Source organism: Pezoporus flaviventris, unplaced genomic scaffold, assembly GCF_033815535.1.
Source record: "Pezoporus flaviventris isolate CSIRO_AGI_PZ_B2104156 unplaced genomic scaffold, CSIRO_AGI_Pfla_v1 ptg000002l, whole genome shotgun sequence".
In the NCBI taxonomy this organism is placed as follows: Eukaryota; Metazoa; Chordata; class Aves; order Psittaciformes; family Psittacidae; genus Pezoporus; species Pezoporus flaviventris.
In genome coordinates this window covers 81,899,109-81,917,809 of record NW_026892550.1, presented here as the reverse complement: position 1 = coordinate 81,917,809, position 18,701 = coordinate 81,899,109, and the positions used below count along the sequence as shown (strand labels likewise).

The window sequence follows — 18,701 nt, the reverse complement described above, 5'->3', positions numbered from 1 at the left end:
TTTACATCCCACCCCTGCTAAAATAACATGATGAAATCCTTATGTTCCCAGTGCTATCCTGTACTACAGCTTCCACTGTTGTGGGAAAGTCCACAAATGGGTCCATCAAGTTTTGCAAAATGGTGTGGCGAGATGTTTGGGGAGAGTGGATAGAGAAACCTCGGTCCCATACTCTGACTCTGCTGATGCCTTTTCACACAGTTTATTGGTACAGTGATAATTTCCACTGTGAAATATTGCAGTGTCACTGCCTAAGTTGCACAGCTCTCCCAAGTGTCAGGTTGGTACTTCTGCCAGGGGTCCCCTTCTGCTTCAGTTGCTCTCGCTGCAGCTACTGCCCATGAGAGCAGTGCCTGGGCTGTCTCTCCTGTGCCTGCCAACTCCTTCTGAGGTGGTTTGGGTTTTTTTTTTGCGTGTCTGGAGATCCTTTCTCCTCCTTGGGAAGTGAAGAGTTGCAGTGTGTCTGTTGCAGTGTGTCTGTGCAGAGTACACCCGTGTACTCCGAGGGGAGTCCTCTTCAGCTTCCCTCAGAGAAAAGTGCATTGCTGCCTTATGGCTACTCCAAATTAGAAACTTGTAGGCCTTGAACTCCTTGCATATTAGGGACTAAGTGATATTTGGGAGTGACCAAAGCTGAAATGCACTGTCCTTCTGCTCTCTAAGCAGGGCACTGGTATCAGTCTAGCTCTTTAGGCATCAGTGCCGTACTGGCCCTGCTTCACCCTTTGTCTGCATTCTCACACTGGGGGCATCTCAGTGGGCCAGGCTGGACACTGATCATGGTCAGCACAGTAAGGAATGTGTGTGTTTAACTTGGATGAGTTCCTGACACACGTCACTGACTGGATCCAGTTGTGGTGTAACAACCAAGGAGGTGTCTTGAAATGGGAAACCACTGGAAGGAGACTGCTCATTGCTGGTTTTAAGTTGCCAAAGTCAGGATGACAGTCCTGGACAATGAACTCCCATAAGAATAGCTAAATTTGTAGTAAAATACTAGAATTAATGTAGATTCCAGCTTGTTACTACAAACTAGAAATACAGGCTTCGGGTAGCACTGGAAATGTGATATAATTAACGTAAGAGAAATGCTGTTAGATGCAAATGAACAGGCAGTACAGAGCACCTGCATAAATTGGAGAAGGGAGTAGTATTCAGTTGGGTGTGTGTACTTGTGTTTGCTTTCTTTGTTCTGTTTCAGTTTGGTTTCAGACTTTCGTATCCTGCTCTCTGGTTAATAATGCCCACATGGTATGTTTTGGTGATGTACTCAGGGATGCGGTCATGTCAGGGGAGGAGGAGCTCCCAGCAAGGCTCTTACAAGTGGTCCCATTCGCTGGCAATGCCAGCTGGGTTTCATAATCTCTTCTAACATGTAGGTCAGACAGCCGCCGCTGCTGAGAAGCCCTCTCATCTTTCCTTCAGCCCCACTGAGTTTCCAGGTATCCTGTTCCTTCCCAGACAGGGGAAGCAGTGTTGAAGCCATTGCTCATATGCTGTGTCCTCCTTTTTGTTCACAGGGGACGGTCTTTACTTTGGAATCCGAAGAGGAAGAGTACCCTGGGCTCATCGCGGAGGACAGCAATGACATCTACATCCTGACCAGTGACAACTCAGGACAGGTGAGCCCCCCAGAGTCCCCCACGGTGACCACCTCGTGGCAGTCGGAGAGCCTGCCTGTGTCCCTGTCAGCGAGCCAGAGCTGGCACACAGAGAGCCTGCCGGTCTCCCTGGGACCCGAGTCCTGGCAGCAAGTGGCCATGGATCCTGAAGAAGTCAAAAGCCTGGACAGCAACGGCGGGGGTGAAGAGAGGAGTGAGAACAACTCTTCCAACTCAGATATTGTTCACGTGGAGAAGGAAGAGATTCCGGAGGGGATTGAGGAGGCAGTGGTGGCAGCTGGTGCTGCACAGACAGTGCAGGCAGTGTTTCCAGAACCCCCTGCTCCTTCACAGGAGGTAAAACCTCCAGCTGAAATTGCTGCTGCTGAAAAAGCACATCCCTCCACACTGCTGAGTGCAAAACAGGAGGAAAAGGGAAAAGCGGCTGAAGAGCTTATTGAACCTGAAACCCCCTTACTAAGTAAACCTGTCCCAAAGTTAACCCCATCAGAAGAAAAGGCTGCACCAGAACCTGAGAAAATACTGCTTCCAGGGGAAAAAAAAGTAGGGAAAGAGGGCCAATTGGAAGAAATGGAAGAGAAACCCTCCGCTGCAGAGGAGAAGCCTATCCTGCTGCCGGAAGGGAAATCTATACTGCTGTATGGTGGGGCTGCTGCGGTGGCCATATTAGCTGTAGCAGTCGGAGTAGCGCTGGCACTTAGGAAAAAGTAAGGGGGCTCTCATGAGGAAGAGGAGGAGGAGGGGGAAGAGAGAAGAGAGCACGATCCCATTTTTGTAGTTGTTACCTAAAGGTTGAGCTGCCTGCTGTTTAACTGGACGTTTGAGTAACTTACTGGTGATGGGGTGAGGTCGTTCAGTAAGCCTCCAGCTATGGACAATCAAGTTTTTAGTAGATTTGGGGCGGGGACTGGTTTTCCGTGATTAAAGTACAGGGGTATTTTTAAAAAACAATAAATTCTGCAAATTTAAGAACTGCAGGTGCTGAAGAAAGGGGCGCTCGTACTCTAGGAACTGGAACAGAGAATCCCCAGGGGAAGGGGAGAGCCAGCTGCTGCCAACCCCTGGAGTTTGTGGCTTCTCAGACTGACCGCTATTGCAGCTGTGCTGTCTTGTCGTGCCCCTGAGCCCCCCCTCCCAAACAAACATTAGCCAACCTGAGTCCTGTAGCGAGAGGCTGGTCTCCTTTTTGTCTTGGCTTCCTCTCAGGTACAGCACTGCTCCTCGTAACGTCGCAGGTTCCTGCTAAGCCCCAGTGGGACAGTGCTTATTCTTACCTCTTTGCTCACAGCGGTTTTGGCCACTCACATTTACTGGAGCCCCATCCTGTGAAGATGCTGCCTCTTGATAGCTGTATTATCTCTGAGTATCTGGGTGTTCCTGGGGGAGAGGTGCAGGACGCGCTTTGGCTGCCCAGGAGGGACGCTGCTCTTTGCTGGTTTGAGAATCCATTAGCTCCATGAGTTACCAGAGGTGCAGAATTCATGCTGGACACAGTGCCATTCTGCTCAGAATTGTGACACCGGGGTATGTTCAGCCAAGATACAACAAAACTATGTGGAAGCGAGGCTTCTGCAATTCAAAGGTTAAAGGCTCTGCTGTCCTGTACCATGCTCCGGCCTGTACTGCCTTTCCCAGGTTAAGCACAGTGTATTTAGTCCTGACTTGGTCTTGGCTGTGACAGAATCCTAGGTACATGAGGCAATGGATTCTGGTAACTCAGCAAAACAGCATTAAACATCTCTTCTGTCTGCCTGTTCCTGAGCTGACCTGAGTTGTGTTCAGTGTGATTTTCTTTGCTACGCTGAACCTGTGATTAACTGAACTTACAGGTTCTCAAATGATGAGGAAGTTACTTTGGCAAAAAGCAGGCACCACACTTCCAGGATGCATGGAGGGAAATGAGTACTGCCATACACATTAGGTACGTCGGGTGCATCTGTAAGCGTTCCTCTCTGCGTGTCTGTCCCTGTCCGTGCTGCAGCTCTGTATGCCAGACCTTGGGCTCTCCTGGCCAAAGCAGCAGCACAGCTCTGAGGGCTTGTGCTGGCACTGGTGCTTCGGCCAGGTTGAGGTAGGAGAGAGGGAACTCAGGCTTACAGGAAGCTGACTCTTCATGAGCACAAAGACAAGGTACTTCATTCTGCATAACCTTCTCTAGAGTACGTCTCCTACTGAGCCTGTTTCTTAAGTGAGCTGAGAATGGAGGGATTTTAGCACATTCTGTATTTTAGGATATTGTTGCTATATTTTCCTATCTCCCCCTGTATCCCGGGATGCTGGGAAGTCGGAACCTGGCAGATTCTGTGGAGATTTTGGTGTTTAAGCTTTGATGAGAGTGGATATTTTTTGAAAACTCACTGGATTTTGGAAAGTGTGTGTGAAGTTGAATATTAAGAGGAGGGTTTGTTGTGTATGTACAGCTGCTGCAGACTGAACTCAGGAGCTCTGGGGTTCTGAATGCCACTATTGATCACTGATTGCTCTTTATCCACACACAAATGATATCAGGTCAGCCTTAATGGAAAAAGAAACCCTTTATCATGTATCAAAGCAGAGTTGACTCCTTTTTGCCATTTCCTGGTACCCTGCTGGTATTCCCATTGCTGTACTGCATGCCCAGAATGGGTCTCTGGGATCTCCTTACGCCACTGATTCTGGTGTCTGCCATCCCAGCCCCTCATGGGACCTTCCAGGGAGAGGTGTCTTTATGTTCCTTTTGTCATGTACAGGCACAGTGTTTACAGGTTTGCTCCATTTCACATGTCCAAACAGTGCATATCTACAGCTGACACAGCCTGTGAGGGTACCCGCTTGTTCCTGTGTGGCAAGGGCTGCTTTATCACCCCTGCATCAGGGTAGGCTGCCCCCCTCCTGATGCTTTGCTCATGGTGTTGGGAGAAGGGCTGTTCTTGACCCGACCTACTCAGCCTCCCCTTACAGAAGATGCTGCACCTGCCCTTGGGACATCCCCCATGTGTAGCCATGTAGTAGGTTACACAGAAGTACCCATGCATGTGCTGAAGCAGAGATGGATTTTGTGGCCACACCAGACAACTTGTATACAGACCGAGGGGGAGCAGGGATGGTGGTGTTTTAGCCCTTCCCTCTGCACGGTTTTCAGTAGTAGCGTGGGAGATGGCGACAGGATTGAGGAGGATAAATCCACACTGGGTAGTGAAGACATCCCTAGTTTGTTGGCATAGGGTGTCCAGCAGGGCATTAAATGAAAAGTACATTCTTCTACACACAGGAGCAGAAGGTGACAGCAGCAGTAAGGAAAATAAATCCCTTTGTTCTGTTACATGTTTTCTTGGTGGTGCAAAAGCCTGCCACTAGAATTAGTGGAGCATCAGCTGCACTGTGCATTTTGGTTACTTGGTCCTTTCTTTACATTCTTCTTGTTTTAGGGTCTTGTAGATTTGACAAGTCGGCAAGAATTTGTACCCTCTTCTTCCTCCCTTCCACAGACCACAGAGTTACACATGATAAAGTTTCTGTCTCTTTCCTCTGGGAACACTCCATTGACAAAAAGAGCTGAGTTACGGACTTGAATTCTACTGAATTGGATCCCTGCGGTCAGAGCTGGGACAGGCCCTGTGGAAGTCACAAAAGCTGAGTTGACAGTGTTCTTACAGACGTGAGTGCCAGGCTGCTTGCTCTGTTATAGGTGTGGATTAGATAAAGGAAGGGTTTTTCTTCTTTCCCCCCATCTTCAAGTATACTGAAGTAATCCTAAACTGCAGGGTCTAATTACCCCAAGCTGTGTGAAACAACTTCTCTTCAGTGGCTCCCTTGCAGCTGAAGAGGAAAGGCAGTAGCTCTACACTTACACTTATGAAAGGGCATATAGAATTACTCTCACTTGTGTTGCTTATCCCCTTCCCAAAAGTGCCTCAATATCTGTCCTTGAGTGGCCTGTACCTTAACAAAATACCTACCTTAGACCCATTCTTTCTTCACTTTGTCCCTGTCTGCAGTACACCCTAAAGCTGAGATGCTAAAATAGCGGAGGACTGGATCTATGAAAAAAGTGGTAAATACTTAAGGAACTGTAGTGCTAAACAAGGAGCTGCCAAAGAAAAGGCTTTCAAGAGATGGTGCCACTTAAATTCAGTTGTGCTTAACTCTAAGCTATGCTCATTTGGGTGCTGCTGCTGGAAACTGAGGAAAGGCTGCCCTCAGCAAGTGTCCCTGAACAGCAAGATGGGAGCAAAGGCTGAAGCCCAAAAGCTCGTTGCACAACAGCCCAAGCTGCAGGCACAGAGCCACTGTCCAGAGAGTCCAGGGTGGACTCCTGCCATCTAAATTCCCTGAACAGCAGCAGTTCTGTGCTGCAGGGCTGTAGTTGGCACAGCAGTGCCAACCTGCTCAGCTACAGCAAAACAGGAACACTGCTGGGCACACAGAGTGGCAGCTTGGAAACATCACGTTTCGGTTCACTTTGGGCAGGGTGGACAGCAAGTAGGAGTTCTCAGGGTGGCAATTTGGTTGCTGAAAAATGCTGATGGTAACTTATTTCTAAAACACTAACTCTGGCCCAATGGACTAGGCCAGAGCCAAGACAGAACCATGTCTGCCGCAGCCTTCTGTCCATTCTGCTGGGAGTCACCAGCTCCTAGCACTGCGCCAGCAATGCAGCAGTCTGTGCACCTGGGCTGGACACCAGTTTAAAGTCTGGTTGGAGATGAAGTGCCTCTTGTTGTGGTGGTTGCAGTTGGCTGTTTCTTTCCTAACCTGCCTTCTGGAGAGCAAGTTACTACTACTACAAGACTCCAGCCTTGCTGCTTGTGAGGGTTTGAGTTCTCATCATGGCTGGGCTCAAGGGCTGATGAAAGCTGTCACTGCAAGTGCTCCTTCACAGGGCAAGTTCTGCTGCCAGAATCCTAGGTCTTTCCTTCCAGAATCCTAGGTCTTTCCTTCCAGAATCCTAGGTCTTTCCTTCCTAGGACTGCAGTAAGGTTAATGCTTTATTTTACACTAAGCAATGCTTTCTAATGGCCACCAATGTAAAATTTCAGTAGTACCGGACAAACTGAGGTTCTTAGGTTTGTTCTTTTTTCAGTTTAAGGCTTGTAGTAAACCAGATAAGCTGGAGTTGTAACCCTCCCCAACATTTAATTTCAGCTCCAGCAGTACAGCAGCACTAGCACAGCCCTAGTGAGGAGATCTTGCTATTCTGGCACAAAACCTAGAAGTGCAGCATCTGGCAGCATCATCTCTCACTCACTGACCAGAGCAAGCTCATGCTACAGAGCTGCTTGATTCTGCTGCTGTGGGGTGCATGGAGGGGTGACTACAGCACAGCTGCTGTGCCAGGTCTTCAGCGTGTCTCATGTCAGGCATGAAACATGCCGCAGGCCAAGTCACCTGTATGTGTCTACTCCACACCAGGAGCAGACACATACAACAGTAGTAGTGTCTACTCCAGTAGGCTGCACAACAGGATAAAGCAGTTCCCAGTGATATATGGAGAGGTGACACATTATCTCCTCTGCCTAGTGAAGGCAGCAGCTGTGCATGACTTTAATTTGGCTTAGTCTGCTTAATTTGAGCACTGGGAAAGCTATGAGAACAGTATTGCTTTGACTCCATGTACATACCTGTGCTTCAAAGTGCAAGCTCTCTGTTGCCATTAAAAAGAAGGGGACGGTGGTGGTGGTATAAGATTTAAGCCACCACTCCTTGTCTCTTGGGCCCATATAGGGCAGAGGCTGCAGGGCTGGCTCTGGGTAGCAGTACTCAGTGTGTGTGTGACTGCTGAAGTGACTTCCCCTGACTGGTGTGCTCAGCTGGGGTACAGGAACAGCAGGGTGAGCCCAGGGGAACCTCCTTAAGTTAAATCACTATCGCTTTTTTCCTACTTGGAGCTGACCCTCTCTTGGCCTGGCTTCCTCCAAGAAAGAGGCCTATGGTTACACTGTAGAAGTGAGGGAGCTACAGTTAGGTTCCAGTGGAAGCTGCTTCTGATCTCCCTGCAGTATCTGCAGGGCAGGGAAGGAGCACTATTGGTTTGGACAGAACAAGCTGCAGAGGATGCATCATACTGCTATACATTTAGGGAGCCTGTCCCCATTTTTAACTTACAGTACAAGCTTTTATTTGAGTGTAAACCTAAAACCCACTCAGACCAAAACTATGCCACTTGCTTTGTTAAGTAGCAAAGACTAATGGGACTGACTCTGAAGCATGCATGTTAGGGGCTATCTATCTTCTACTAGGCTTCTGGGTGTAAGCATAGTCATGGATTTGCAGGGATGTCAGATTCTATTCTGGAGAGGCCTGCCTGGGGGGAAGAGACCCTGACTGATCCTCAAGTCACCCATTATCCAAGGAACTGGTCATATTGCTCCTCTTTATATGCAAGTACAGCCCTCTTGGGAAAACTGGCTAAAGCTTCTTGTGCCATTTGGTTAATAAAAGTGTTTCCACCTTTAATAGTTCTTTCCAGCTTCATTGCTCTACATTCAGTTTAAGTGAAGGGGTATGTGCATTTTTTCCCTCTGCTAATGGGACACTGCTGTAAGACCATGGCCCCCGGTTGCACTTTAATAAATGGTACAGTTTTCAAAAACCATGTGTAAACTACTTCTGTGCTTTTCTTCCCCCCTCCCTGCTCCAGTGCAGGCACCAAAAGGAAGAAAAATGGTGGTTTTACTTACATAAGGCCAGAAGCAGAGTTCCACCATAAGCAGCAGTAAATGAGAGAAATGCCGTTGAGTACTTGCACAAATGACTAGCACCACCGAAAATAAGTCCAGGTGGAAACTGAAATGAAGAGCTGTACTGCCATGAGAACTGACAATTTTATTTAACTTAAAACCCCTACAAAATATTTACAACATTACAAAATTTGAGGCAGCTGGATCACAGGTGAAGCCTTTGCTACCACGTGTGTGATGACAGGTACGTATCAAACAACCTGAGTCAAAGTTTGTTGAACCTGAGATGTGACTGCAGTACACTCACAAGAGATGCCACCGATTCTTCCTGACCCAAGGCTGATACCTTCTTTCTGTTTATAGCAGGATCTGCTAAAGCTAAACACCTTTCCTCAAGCATATCCAGATTGCATTCCCCAGCAGAATTTGCCCTGTACCTACCCCTTCCCTTTAGTTTCTCATTTGATTTTCAAGCAAGCATAGGTTTAAGGTGATTGATACAGAAGTATCTTTACTTCAGCCTTCCCTCGCCCAACACCTCCGTTAGGGTTGTTCCCTCTTGCTGCCAGCTCCCCACTGAGCCAGACTGGTTTTTCCACCCCCTCCATGGCCTGTACTGATCAATCACCCGTTTTATAGCCTGAGGCCTTCCTGGGAACAGTTAACACTCATGGCTCAGCTGCAGCGCCAGGAGCAGGGCTGGGAAGAGAACAACTAAGGAAAATGCCACAGCTCGTTAGAAAACAAACTACTGAGAGGGCAGGCTCTATGCCCACAGCAGTTCCTCTAGAGGCACAAGCCAGGGTCTGCATGAAGTCTGCTACTGCTAAGAAATAAAAGAAAACACCCTATTTTAAGATGAGAGAGGGCAAACACTACTCCTTATAGGCACGGCAGAGCTGGCGCTACCATCAGTGCTGTGCTACTCTACAAAAGCCTACCTACTGAAGCTCTGCCTTTCCTTTCACAGCTGTATCTTATGTAAGAGCAGAAAGTGATTGGCATACATGAAGAGAAGTAAAAAGTCTTCAGGAATGCACATTCTCCACATGGAGGACTGGAGAGCTCACTCACGCATCTAGAGGAAGACAGAACAGAATCAGTGTTAGCAGAGTAGCTGGAGAGCCATCCTGTGCCCAGCCACCCACCTGAGGAGCCAGGCAGCTCCTGGAAGTCCCCAGCACCACCAACTGTGCTCACCTCTGCCACCTGCTGTGCTGCCATCACACCTCAGACCGCCTTCCTGTGCAATGGGGCCATCAGTCTGAGGGGAACAGTCCCTGGTGACCACCTCTGTTCCCCTCCTGATGCAACTACATTGGCGTGGTGGACGGCCAGCAGCCCTTTGCCTGCCCTCCCTGCCCAGAGCTCCAAGTAAGGCAGCATGAGGGCCAGAATGACATTAGTGACTGGTCTCTGTGATAACTCAGCACCCTGGAGCTAAGCTGAGGACAGTGCTCAGTGACACCTCACGTGACATTGTACTTGGCAAAGACCTGTAGCAGGCAGCTCCCTGGTCTCATGGCACAGGGTGAGCTGGGCCCCTCTGCAGATTGCTGCCAACACTATAGCAAGGCTGCAGTGCAGGAGCGTCCCACAGACCTGCAGCACTCCACAGCTGGGTCACCACTGCTCCCCAGGGTGGCAGGATCACAGCCCTGATTGCATTCAAGTACCGTATAGTCTTAGTATGTCTTCATGCACATGCCCTCTCCCTTCCCCTGCTAGGTTAGTTACTGAACCTGGCACCAAATGTCCTAGCCTCCATCCTGGCTGCACTGTTGGCTGTTCAGCCTTCCACTTATGCTGTGGCTCCAACAGAGGACCCAGAAGGGAGCTGCCACTTGCCAGTGTTCCTTTGTTGGTGCTCTTTCTCAGGGGCAATTCTCTTCCCCATTCACTTGTGCCAAGCTCTAGGGAGGCCAAAAGTAGTGACCTCAGGCCCAAGACATTTGGGAAATGCAGCCACCATGTTTGTGGTCAAGCTTTCCCTCCCTGCAGGCATGATTAACCTGAGTCTGAAAGGCATAGCTCCCTGAAGACACTGCAGGGAGGAGAGGAGCAATCACATCTCTTTTCTCTGCCCCTCTGTTCATCCGCTGCTGTGAGTGGAGCAAACAGAAGCTGTGACATGACCCCCTCAAACATTCCCCCTTCAGCACACAGGGACTGCCATTCCCAGCACTCACCATTCTAGCAATGTAGTTGTGAAACTGCTGGCTGATGTAGTTCACTGTGGTGTTGAAGACACGATGCAGAAGGGAGGGCATTGTATTGGCAATTTTTTTAGTTAAGACCATTGCTAGCACCAACATGGCTTTCTCCTGCTCCATGTCTGAGGGGATAGCTCGTGCAAGTCCTTCCACTGCCTCCGACATGTGCCGGGTTATCTCCTGCATGGAAGGAAGGGAGAAAAGGGTCTCAGTGAGCCTGCCAGCACTGTGCTGGTAACTAATGTGTTTGTTCCGGCACCCCACAGGATGCTGCTCCCCTTCCTCCCAGCCACCTGCCTGTCACACATGCTGGACTGCAGTAAGGATGACCATCTCTGACCCAACACAAAAAGAAACAGACACAACACACATACCACTGGAAAACTTGGATAGCACCTTACACACTCTGGGTGCAGCAGCCCCCCTCCTCCCCAGGGTTTGTACCTGGTCTGCCAAGACCTGAAGTGGCACAGGAATCCTGGGGCTCCTGGGAAAGGGTAACCAACCTTCAACAGTGAAGATTAGCGGTACAAGCTAAAATGGGGATTGGCAAGAAGGCAATGCAAGTTTCACAGAAAAGCCTTCACACAGGGAGGAGCGAGAGAAGGTGTCCAAGCATGCAACCAACACTGCCTTGCTCAAGATCAGTTTCCCACAGGGACAGTATGCTTATGCACACAGCTAACTACACTACTCATGTGGAAAAGCAAGGTCCACCTTGTCAGAAGTTCAGTTTGTCTCAGCCTTATCAAAGACTGAAAGGTTAGACAGCATATTTGAGGGCCTGAAACTTAGCTGGGTGGAGAACAAGACAGCAGGAGTGGGGAATGGTCAGACTGTGCTGTAATTAGTCTGTGCAGGTGATAAACCCTAGTAGAAAACACTCATAGTGCACACACACAAAAACAAATCCCAAACCAAAACCACACACAGAAAATTGTTTTAAGTCATTAAAACCTGCCTTTTGAGCAAGAAGGTGGACCCTCAATTCAAACACAGCATTAACTTGTAGAGCATAGGAAACCTCATGACAGGCAGAGAAAGGCATACAAGCAAGAAAGCCACAGTTACCTTGAAGGTGCCAAATAGCTCTGCAGAAACAAATTGTGACTCTTGATCCAGTTGTGGACCCAATCTTTAAAAATAATAGAGGGATGTCTAACACAAGGTACCTCAAGCAACTTCCCTTGCAGAGCAGTGAGCCACATAAGATGCTGGGCCAGGGACCATATCGCATCTATTAGTGGAAAAGCAACTGCATCACAGAGTGGAGCTGCCATCTAGAGAGGCCTCCTTAGCAAGTCACCCTCCCAGGCCAACGCCCACTGCTGCTCCCAACACTGACAGCCCCTGAGCTAAACAGTTATGGCACCAGAAGAGGGTCTCGGTATTTGCTGTCCTTCCAGTGTTCACAGAGAAGTACAAATCAAGCTTCTGGCACTAAACCTGCCCAAATTCTACTCAAATAATGAGCAGCAAACATGAGGGACTCAGCACCAAAGTCACAAACCTTTAAGGACAAACACTGAAGCCTTAACGAGATGGTTGATTTTCAAAAGATAAGCCATTGGGCCAACAAAAATGAGGACAAAATAACTCTGAAAGTCACCATCTATTTCACCATCTGCAGAAAGGAAATGAGCCCAAAGAACCTTATTTGTGGGGTCAAAGCTGCCGCAGGATGCAGCATCATCCCTAGCAAAGCTTCAAAGATAAGCATTTGGGCTGAATTTTAAGATGTCAATAACTGCACCAGCAAACTAGCAAAGACTGAAGCAACAAGCTTGCAAATTCTTTATGTCACAGCAGAAAGAATGCACATCTAAAAGTGGAACTGTTAGCCGGGCTGCTTTTCACTCACCTCTAGAGAGAGATTCTCATTCAGAAAGTGCTGCACTAGCTCATTTACTACTCTTGCTTTGATTTCTTTATCAAACTTGTCTCCAGCCTCAGCGAGCTGAGCAGCAATGAGCCGGACAACTTCATCATGTACCCGAGGGTCAAACACTGCCAACACATACAGCAAGATTTAGTTCACAGGCTGCAGTCAGACAAGGTTCAGTGCAAGTCAACTTTTTGCTCATCTCCACTACAACCTCCTTCCCAACCCCCCCATCATAGTGCATTCACAACAGTTATACTCCCTATAACTCCCTTGTGTGCACTTGGTTACCAGAGACAGTGTGCAAACAGGTTTTTATCTGTAGTTTAGGTGGAGTGCAGCCTCACCCTGCCCCCAGAACACCACAGGAGAGGTCAGAACATCTCCAACCACAGTCTGCACAGGACAGGTACAGCCACCAACCTGCCCAGAGAGAGAAAAACACCACATGCTTTTTTCCAAGCAACTACTGTCTCTTTAAGCACCACCTCATAAAACAGTTTGGGTTGCAAGTGACCTTTAAAAGTCATCAAGTCCAACCTCACCCTGCAGTAAGCAGGGATATATCTCTTCAACTAGATTTGAGTGCTCAAAGCCCCATCCAACCTGACCTTGAATGTTTCCCATCACCTCTCTGGGCAACTTGTGTCAGTGTTTCATCACCCTCACCATAAAAAAATTTCTTCCTTATATCTAATCTGAATCTATCCTCCTTTAGTTAAAAGCCATTATTCCTTGTCTCATTTCCTTTAGGCAGAGCTCCCCATTGTCAACTGGGGCACAAGACCTATGCAGATTTGTATGAGGGAGGGCTATTCATTCTAGCACTTCTCCATCACCCTGCTTAAGGCTGAGGTCAATGTGTCAGCTGACATATCGTGGGTAGGGAGCAAAAGTCATCCTGCAGATCACTAGTGAAGCAGGAACATGAGCATCAGTTTGTACCACACTGGTAGAGCAGAAAGGGATTCACCCACTACCAGACAAAAGTTGTTCCAAAATCCTAGCCCTAATACTGATAGTGTCCAAGGAGCAGCGTGAGGCCTAACTGCTTAATATCATGCTCCTTGAGGACAGCTATCACTAGTACCAGCTTTGTAGCACTGTCTGATGTGCTACAGCCAAACCCCAGGGTGATTGCATGCTCTAGAAATGCATGTGGATATTAAGTGCTAAGCACTAGCTGTCTTATCTAAAGTGTTAAGCTCCCAATCAATACCACCACCAGCTGCTACACTGTGAAGTTCCTCTATGAGGAAAGCATCACGCCTCCAAAACCGACCAGCAGCAAAGATGGGAAAATAGTAAAGGCCACCACCACCTTCAGAGATCATGTAGGATGGAGGAGAGAGCTCTCACCTCGCTCACCGTTCTGCATTTGCCCACTCTGATTGCCATCAGTCTGAAGTTCTGCATCATCATAGGAGTAGTCACATTGCCATTGAAACAACTCGTTTTGCAGGAAATGCAGTTGCTCCCTGAACTTACAGTCAGGGGATACCTCCAGGAAGGTGTACAGCAGTGCATGCTCCATCTGGACAGATCCACTGATCTTAAACAGAAGGAAAAAAAAGTAAAAAATAAAAATCACTGTTATGCCCATGCCTAGGAAAAGTCCTGCTCAAAACGTCTACACATGCTCCATTTTCCAGCCCTGAACACATTTCTCTGGCATCCTTTGGGCATCCTGAGCAGCATTAGCCAGGGAGCCTACAGGACATCAGCAAATGCATATGAGCTCCTGAACGTGCACCCACAGAGAACTGCCTGATGGTGAATGATGGATAGCTCTGCTCTTACAAACCAGTGCTGGAAAAGTCAACTCACCTCCTCCTCAGATCTGCAGCTGTGGCAAAGACAGACACCCTGATCAGAGCTCCTCTTTTGAAGCAGATGTGTACTCAGCACTAGCCACCCACTTCTCCCTGTTCAGACATCTGCGTTTGGAATGTTTTCACCCCTGCCTTTGGTAATTGGGCACTCTACTTCCTGTGCATAACGAAGCCAGCAGCTCCCCATTTAAATGTAATCAGAGCACAGCAGTAACAGGGTGGAAAACAGAGATAACAGATAGCATAAGGCTGAAAAAAAACCCTAAGGTTCACATTTCTTCTCCCTCTTCAAAGGGATCTCAACTAGTTCCACAGTAAAACCGTTCACTTCCCTTTAGAGAGCCAAGCAGCTGCTCACAAGAGTAGTGATGGTGAGATGGCAAATCACTGGGGTCTGGTATCATCTACCCTGGCACATCCCCTCTCCAGTACAGGCACATGCTGCCCCTGCAGCGACACACCTCACTGCCTTCAAGCACAGCAGCACAGAGTGCCCAATTTAGTTAGCTTGAGGAGGTCCTTGAGGCAGACTGATGTGAGCAAGAGGTCTCACTGGAACACAGGGGCTCACAGTCAACTAAAGCCTCTGTACACAACCAGGCAACTGTCTAATAACTTTAAACATCTAAGAGCAGGATGTTGTGTAAGCACAGGGAAAAAAAGCGAGAGGAGAAAAAGAATCCTTACTCTGGTATGCGGACTGTCTGCCTATAAGATAAGAAAATGCTTAGGCTTAAATATAACTAGGGAGGAGAATCAGGGGTAAAGCAAAATGGTTTGTCTTGCCAGCTGCAGAGGGTGATAAACACGCAGTCAGGATGAGCTTGATAATTGAAAAGGAGTTTTGGGTACCTTTTGGGGAACAGAACCTTGCAAGGCTACCTCTAGCTACATAACCATATGAATATCATCCAGGACCTATATTGCCTAGGCAACAGCAGCAAAACTGGGACAAACACGTAAAAAGTAATTGAAGATGGGTTGTTTAGCCAAGAGGAGACTGGGCAGAGAAAAGGAGGAGCAAAGACAACAAAAAGTCCAGAAATAGAAGCAAGTGGAAAATAAGGCATATGATCAAATATCAACAGAAGGCACGTCTTCCATGATCTGAGCATGGATGTTTACATACAGTAGTGAAGCTCATATGGTGACCCAAGCTCACCAGGGCACCAGTGGCAATCCCCCTGAACAAGCCACCGGACTAGTCACCAAGTTCGTGTTCAAAAGGCTTGTAGGAGAGCAGAGCAAGGAGCATTACAGTTGTATCCTAACACTAGGTGGGGTAGGGAGCATGACAAACATTTCAATAGCAGTTCAATGTAATTAAGATTTAAGTGTGATAAAGAGTAACTTCATAATTGTTTAATATTGCACAAAAATGCAATAAATTGATCAGTGGTGTGTCTATTAATTTATTAGTTTTAGTAGTTTAGCTCTTTATCATAAAGATTGTAGTCTCTTAAATAACTACATTTCCAGCCTACAGTTTAAAGGAGGAGCATCACACTGCTCCCAAGGACGCAGCTTACTAAGTGGCTCCATCCACTTGTCTGTATTCAGAGCAGTGTCAGGGCTCCTGCAGGAACTCTGAATACAAGGACATGAGCCATCACTTCCGGACTCACACGCTTTGAGGTATCCTGGAACAAGTGCACAAAAAAAAACATTGACCCGAGTCACATTTGAATCTAACCTGTTCCATGATGGATTCAGAGACAGTGCAGCTCTTTTCACTTTCTTCTTCAGACTAGAAGTCCCCGCCCTGCAAAACAGAAAGAAAAGGGTGAAATTACCCATAACCCCACATCTTGCAGCAGTGCTCATGGGTCTGGCCATATCTCATGGAAAATGACCTTTCTAGTGGTGCATATCCATATTTCTGGAGAGCTGCCCATCGCACACTAGCAACCATAAAAAAAGGCTGAGGAAAACACAAATGTTCCAGCAAGAAGGGCCCTATTCACATCAATGATGGGCATGAAACTTCTTCCTGCCACAGCCACATGCGAGACAGTGGTGCAACACAACCTACAAATGGGGCTTTAAGGACAAGAGGTGGTGCTGGGAAAGGGAGAGACAGTCCTTCATAGTGCCAGAGGCTGGAATGGAGAGCAGTGTTATCACAGAGGAGTTTCTGAGTACCTACTGAGAGCAGCTGAGTCTCAGCGCACAGCGGTATATTCTACAGTGAAACACGCAGCTGACATTGCTACACATCTGCAGCACTTCAAGTGCACTTCCCTCACCCCCATGTGGGGATACATGCATGTACTCAGGCTTATTTCAGTATTTTCTCCAACAAATACCTAGGGACAGAGAAGGCTGGACCAAGTGCCATCAATGGCTTCTAGTTACATCAACACAACTCTGCTGAGCCTCCAGGGAGGCCTGCTAGGAAGGAGGGAGAAAACAGGACTGAGGTCACAAGCTCTTCTGCCCCTATGGTGCATGCTTAGAGCTGATAACCCTTGGCCTGCCTTGTGGCTGGGCACTACTGAAGGGGAGAGGCATGCAGAGAGGGAAGGGACATGGTGCAGAGGGTGGCCTCCCTCACCCACAAAGAAAGGGGAGCTGGTAGGAGCACAGTGCTCCCTCCTCATCCAGCCAAGCACAGCTGATGGCTGGGTCAGACCAGCAGCCTGAGTAGTCACACGTCTGTTACAAGGACTCTCAGGACAAGAAAGGCACTAGCAAGAACAACACAGCAAGGGCCAGTAACATAAGGCTACCTAGCAAATGCCACGGCAGGGAGGATACCAATCCTATTTATGAACCTTGCATTTGCTGCCTTAGATGCAGCAGTCCCACAACTGCACACAGAAGTCTCTTGTACAAGTTGGCTTCAACTCTTGCTGAGCAGTACTCTAGCTGAAAGTGGGCAGCACCTATCCACCAGGCCTTCTTCACCAAGGGCAATAACCTGGCTGCTATGCAGCTATTGTGACCATATAACTTCTGACCAAAACCAGGGTGAAAGCACCAAGGAGCCCAAACAGACAGGCTGCTATGAGAGACCTGGGCTAGTGATGAATGATCCTATTTCATTGTAACAAACCCTCACAAATGTGTTAAATAACTAAGTGTGCTGGTGGAAAAAAGGGAGAAAGTGAAAGCACAAATGAATTCAAACTCTGAAGGAAACCACAGTAATAATTTCATGAGACCATGAATTTCTCAACTTTTCAAAGGCTCTTATAAGTCCAACACACAATCTCAAGTATGTCTAAATATACAATAGCCCACAGGCAGCCTCTTAGCCACAAGTTCGTTTTACATTTAGTTGTAAGATCAGACTAATAGCTGCCTAGAACACAGCCTTAGGCTTGGCCTTTGCTGCTTTGTGTTTCTCTGTTCCATTCAAGTCCCTGTTGCTGCTACTCACCTCTGCCCTAAAGGGTGTGCTGGCTGGGGAAGAGCGGAGTCCTCTCTGTCCTCTCCTCCAGACTTGACAGTGCTCTGAAACAGGTCAGGGTGCCCCTTCTCCCAGGCCTGGCTTTGCTGGAGGAAACACAGGTGTTAATTGAGGTTGGAGAACTTCAGACAGAATCCCTGAGATTAAGAGTGAAGTGGGGATTTTAGCAGTACTCCTGTTTGGCTTTGTGCAAACTCCTCAGGAGTCACCACATCAGCAACATTCCTGTAAACCAGGCAAAGCCTCCACTTGCACATATTTTGGTTTTATATGTAACATTTTCAGAGTAATTCAGCCCAAAACCAAGGTGTGCATGCTACACCTAGTAAACAATGGATAACCTCTGATACTAATTCCTCCTGAGTTAAACACCACTTCCTGAACCATCATGGCTTAGCCCACAGGAAGCATGAAGTAGCATTGGGCCTCTGCTGATCATATCCATTTGTCTTGAAAGCCATTCCATACCCAGCTCCAGCCTACACCAAGAGCTTCACGTGGGACTACACCAGCACTCCACAGGTGGTCACGTTAACCCATGCTGGCTAATTCTGGCTGGGAACAGCCAGCTCACTTTGCAACATGAGTACAGGCTGAACACATCTCCTCAAGAAGCTGCTCCATCCTCTGTTCACACCACACTATGTACACAGAGGGTCAAATGTTCTCCCACAGTCCTGGCAGAGGTGTAATGCACCACAAGCCACTAGAGCTGCAGGTCACACACAAGTGGTCAGATGTGCTGGTGAAACTGACGTAGCACTAAAGAGATTTCTCACTCACAAAACACTCTACAGCACAGCCTCTTGCACCCAAACCTGGCCAAACTGTGCTAGGGACCAGTGAAATCTTACAGCTAAAGGAGGGAATAGAAACCAAAGTCAAGACACTCCCTTAGGGAGTCTGTCGCCTGCCACATCTTTCCAAGGAATGCTCAGAACGTTTAAACATGGCTTTAAACCCCACATCCTCCACATTTTTGTCAGTATTTCACACTGCTAAGAAATTAATTTGGTTCAGTCCAAACACTCATGAAAGAGGCAACCAGAAAGAAACACACTATTGTCTTTTTTCCCCACTC

General features: G+C 47.9%; 2 protein-coding genes across 3 annotated transcripts in view; one reads left to right on the top strand and one right to left on the bottom strand.

Moving 5' to 3' along the window:
* BCL2L13 (BCL2 like 13) overlaps positions 1-3,393 on the top strand; it is a 39,577-nt gene extending 36,184 nt beyond the window's left edge. Inside the window, exon 7 of the mRNA XM_061444677.1 lies at positions 1,521-3,393. Within this exon, the coding sequence (XP_061300661.1) occupies positions 1,521-2,333 (813 nt within the window). The 3' untranslated portion in view covers positions 2,334-3,393. The remainder of the gene's footprint in view (positions 1-1,520) is intronic.
* Positions 3,394-8,395: 5,002 nt separating this feature from the next.
* On the bottom strand, positions 8,396-17,690 carry BID (BH3 interacting domain death agonist). Of its 2 annotated transcripts, XM_061444675.1 has the most exons (6): positions 17,591-17,690; positions 15,902-15,970; positions 13,736-13,928; positions 12,356-12,501; positions 10,471-10,674; positions 8,396-9,359 (listed from the first exon to the last, which is right to left on the bottom strand). In XM_061444675.1, the coding sequence occupies exons 2-6, from the start codon at positions 15,908-15,910 to the stop codon at positions 9,348-9,350; spliced, it is 564 nt and encodes a 187-aa protein (XP_061300659.1). In that variant the 5' UTR covers positions 15,911-15,970; positions 17,591-17,690; the 3' UTR covers positions 8,396-9,347. The 2 variants fall into 2 exon arrangements, with proteins under 2 accessions (XP_061300659.1, XP_061300660.1); XM_061444676.1 differs by lacking the exons at positions 15,902-15,970; positions 17,591-17,690 and adding an exon at positions 14,204-14,334.
* Between the last annotated feature and the right edge of the window lie 1,011 nt (positions 17,691-18,701).

Bases quoted from the DNA above. Each gene is read 5' to 3' on its own strand.
- BID (XM_061444675.1), bottom strand. The intron at 12,502-13,735 runs GTGAGAGCTCTC...ATGTGTTGGCAG, and splicing joins AATGCAGAACGGTGAGCGAG to TGTTTGACCCTCGGGTACAT. The intron at 10,675-12,355 runs GTGAGTGAAAAG...CCTTCCATGCAG, and splicing joins ATGAGAATCTCTCTCTAGAG to GAGATAACCCGGCACATGTC.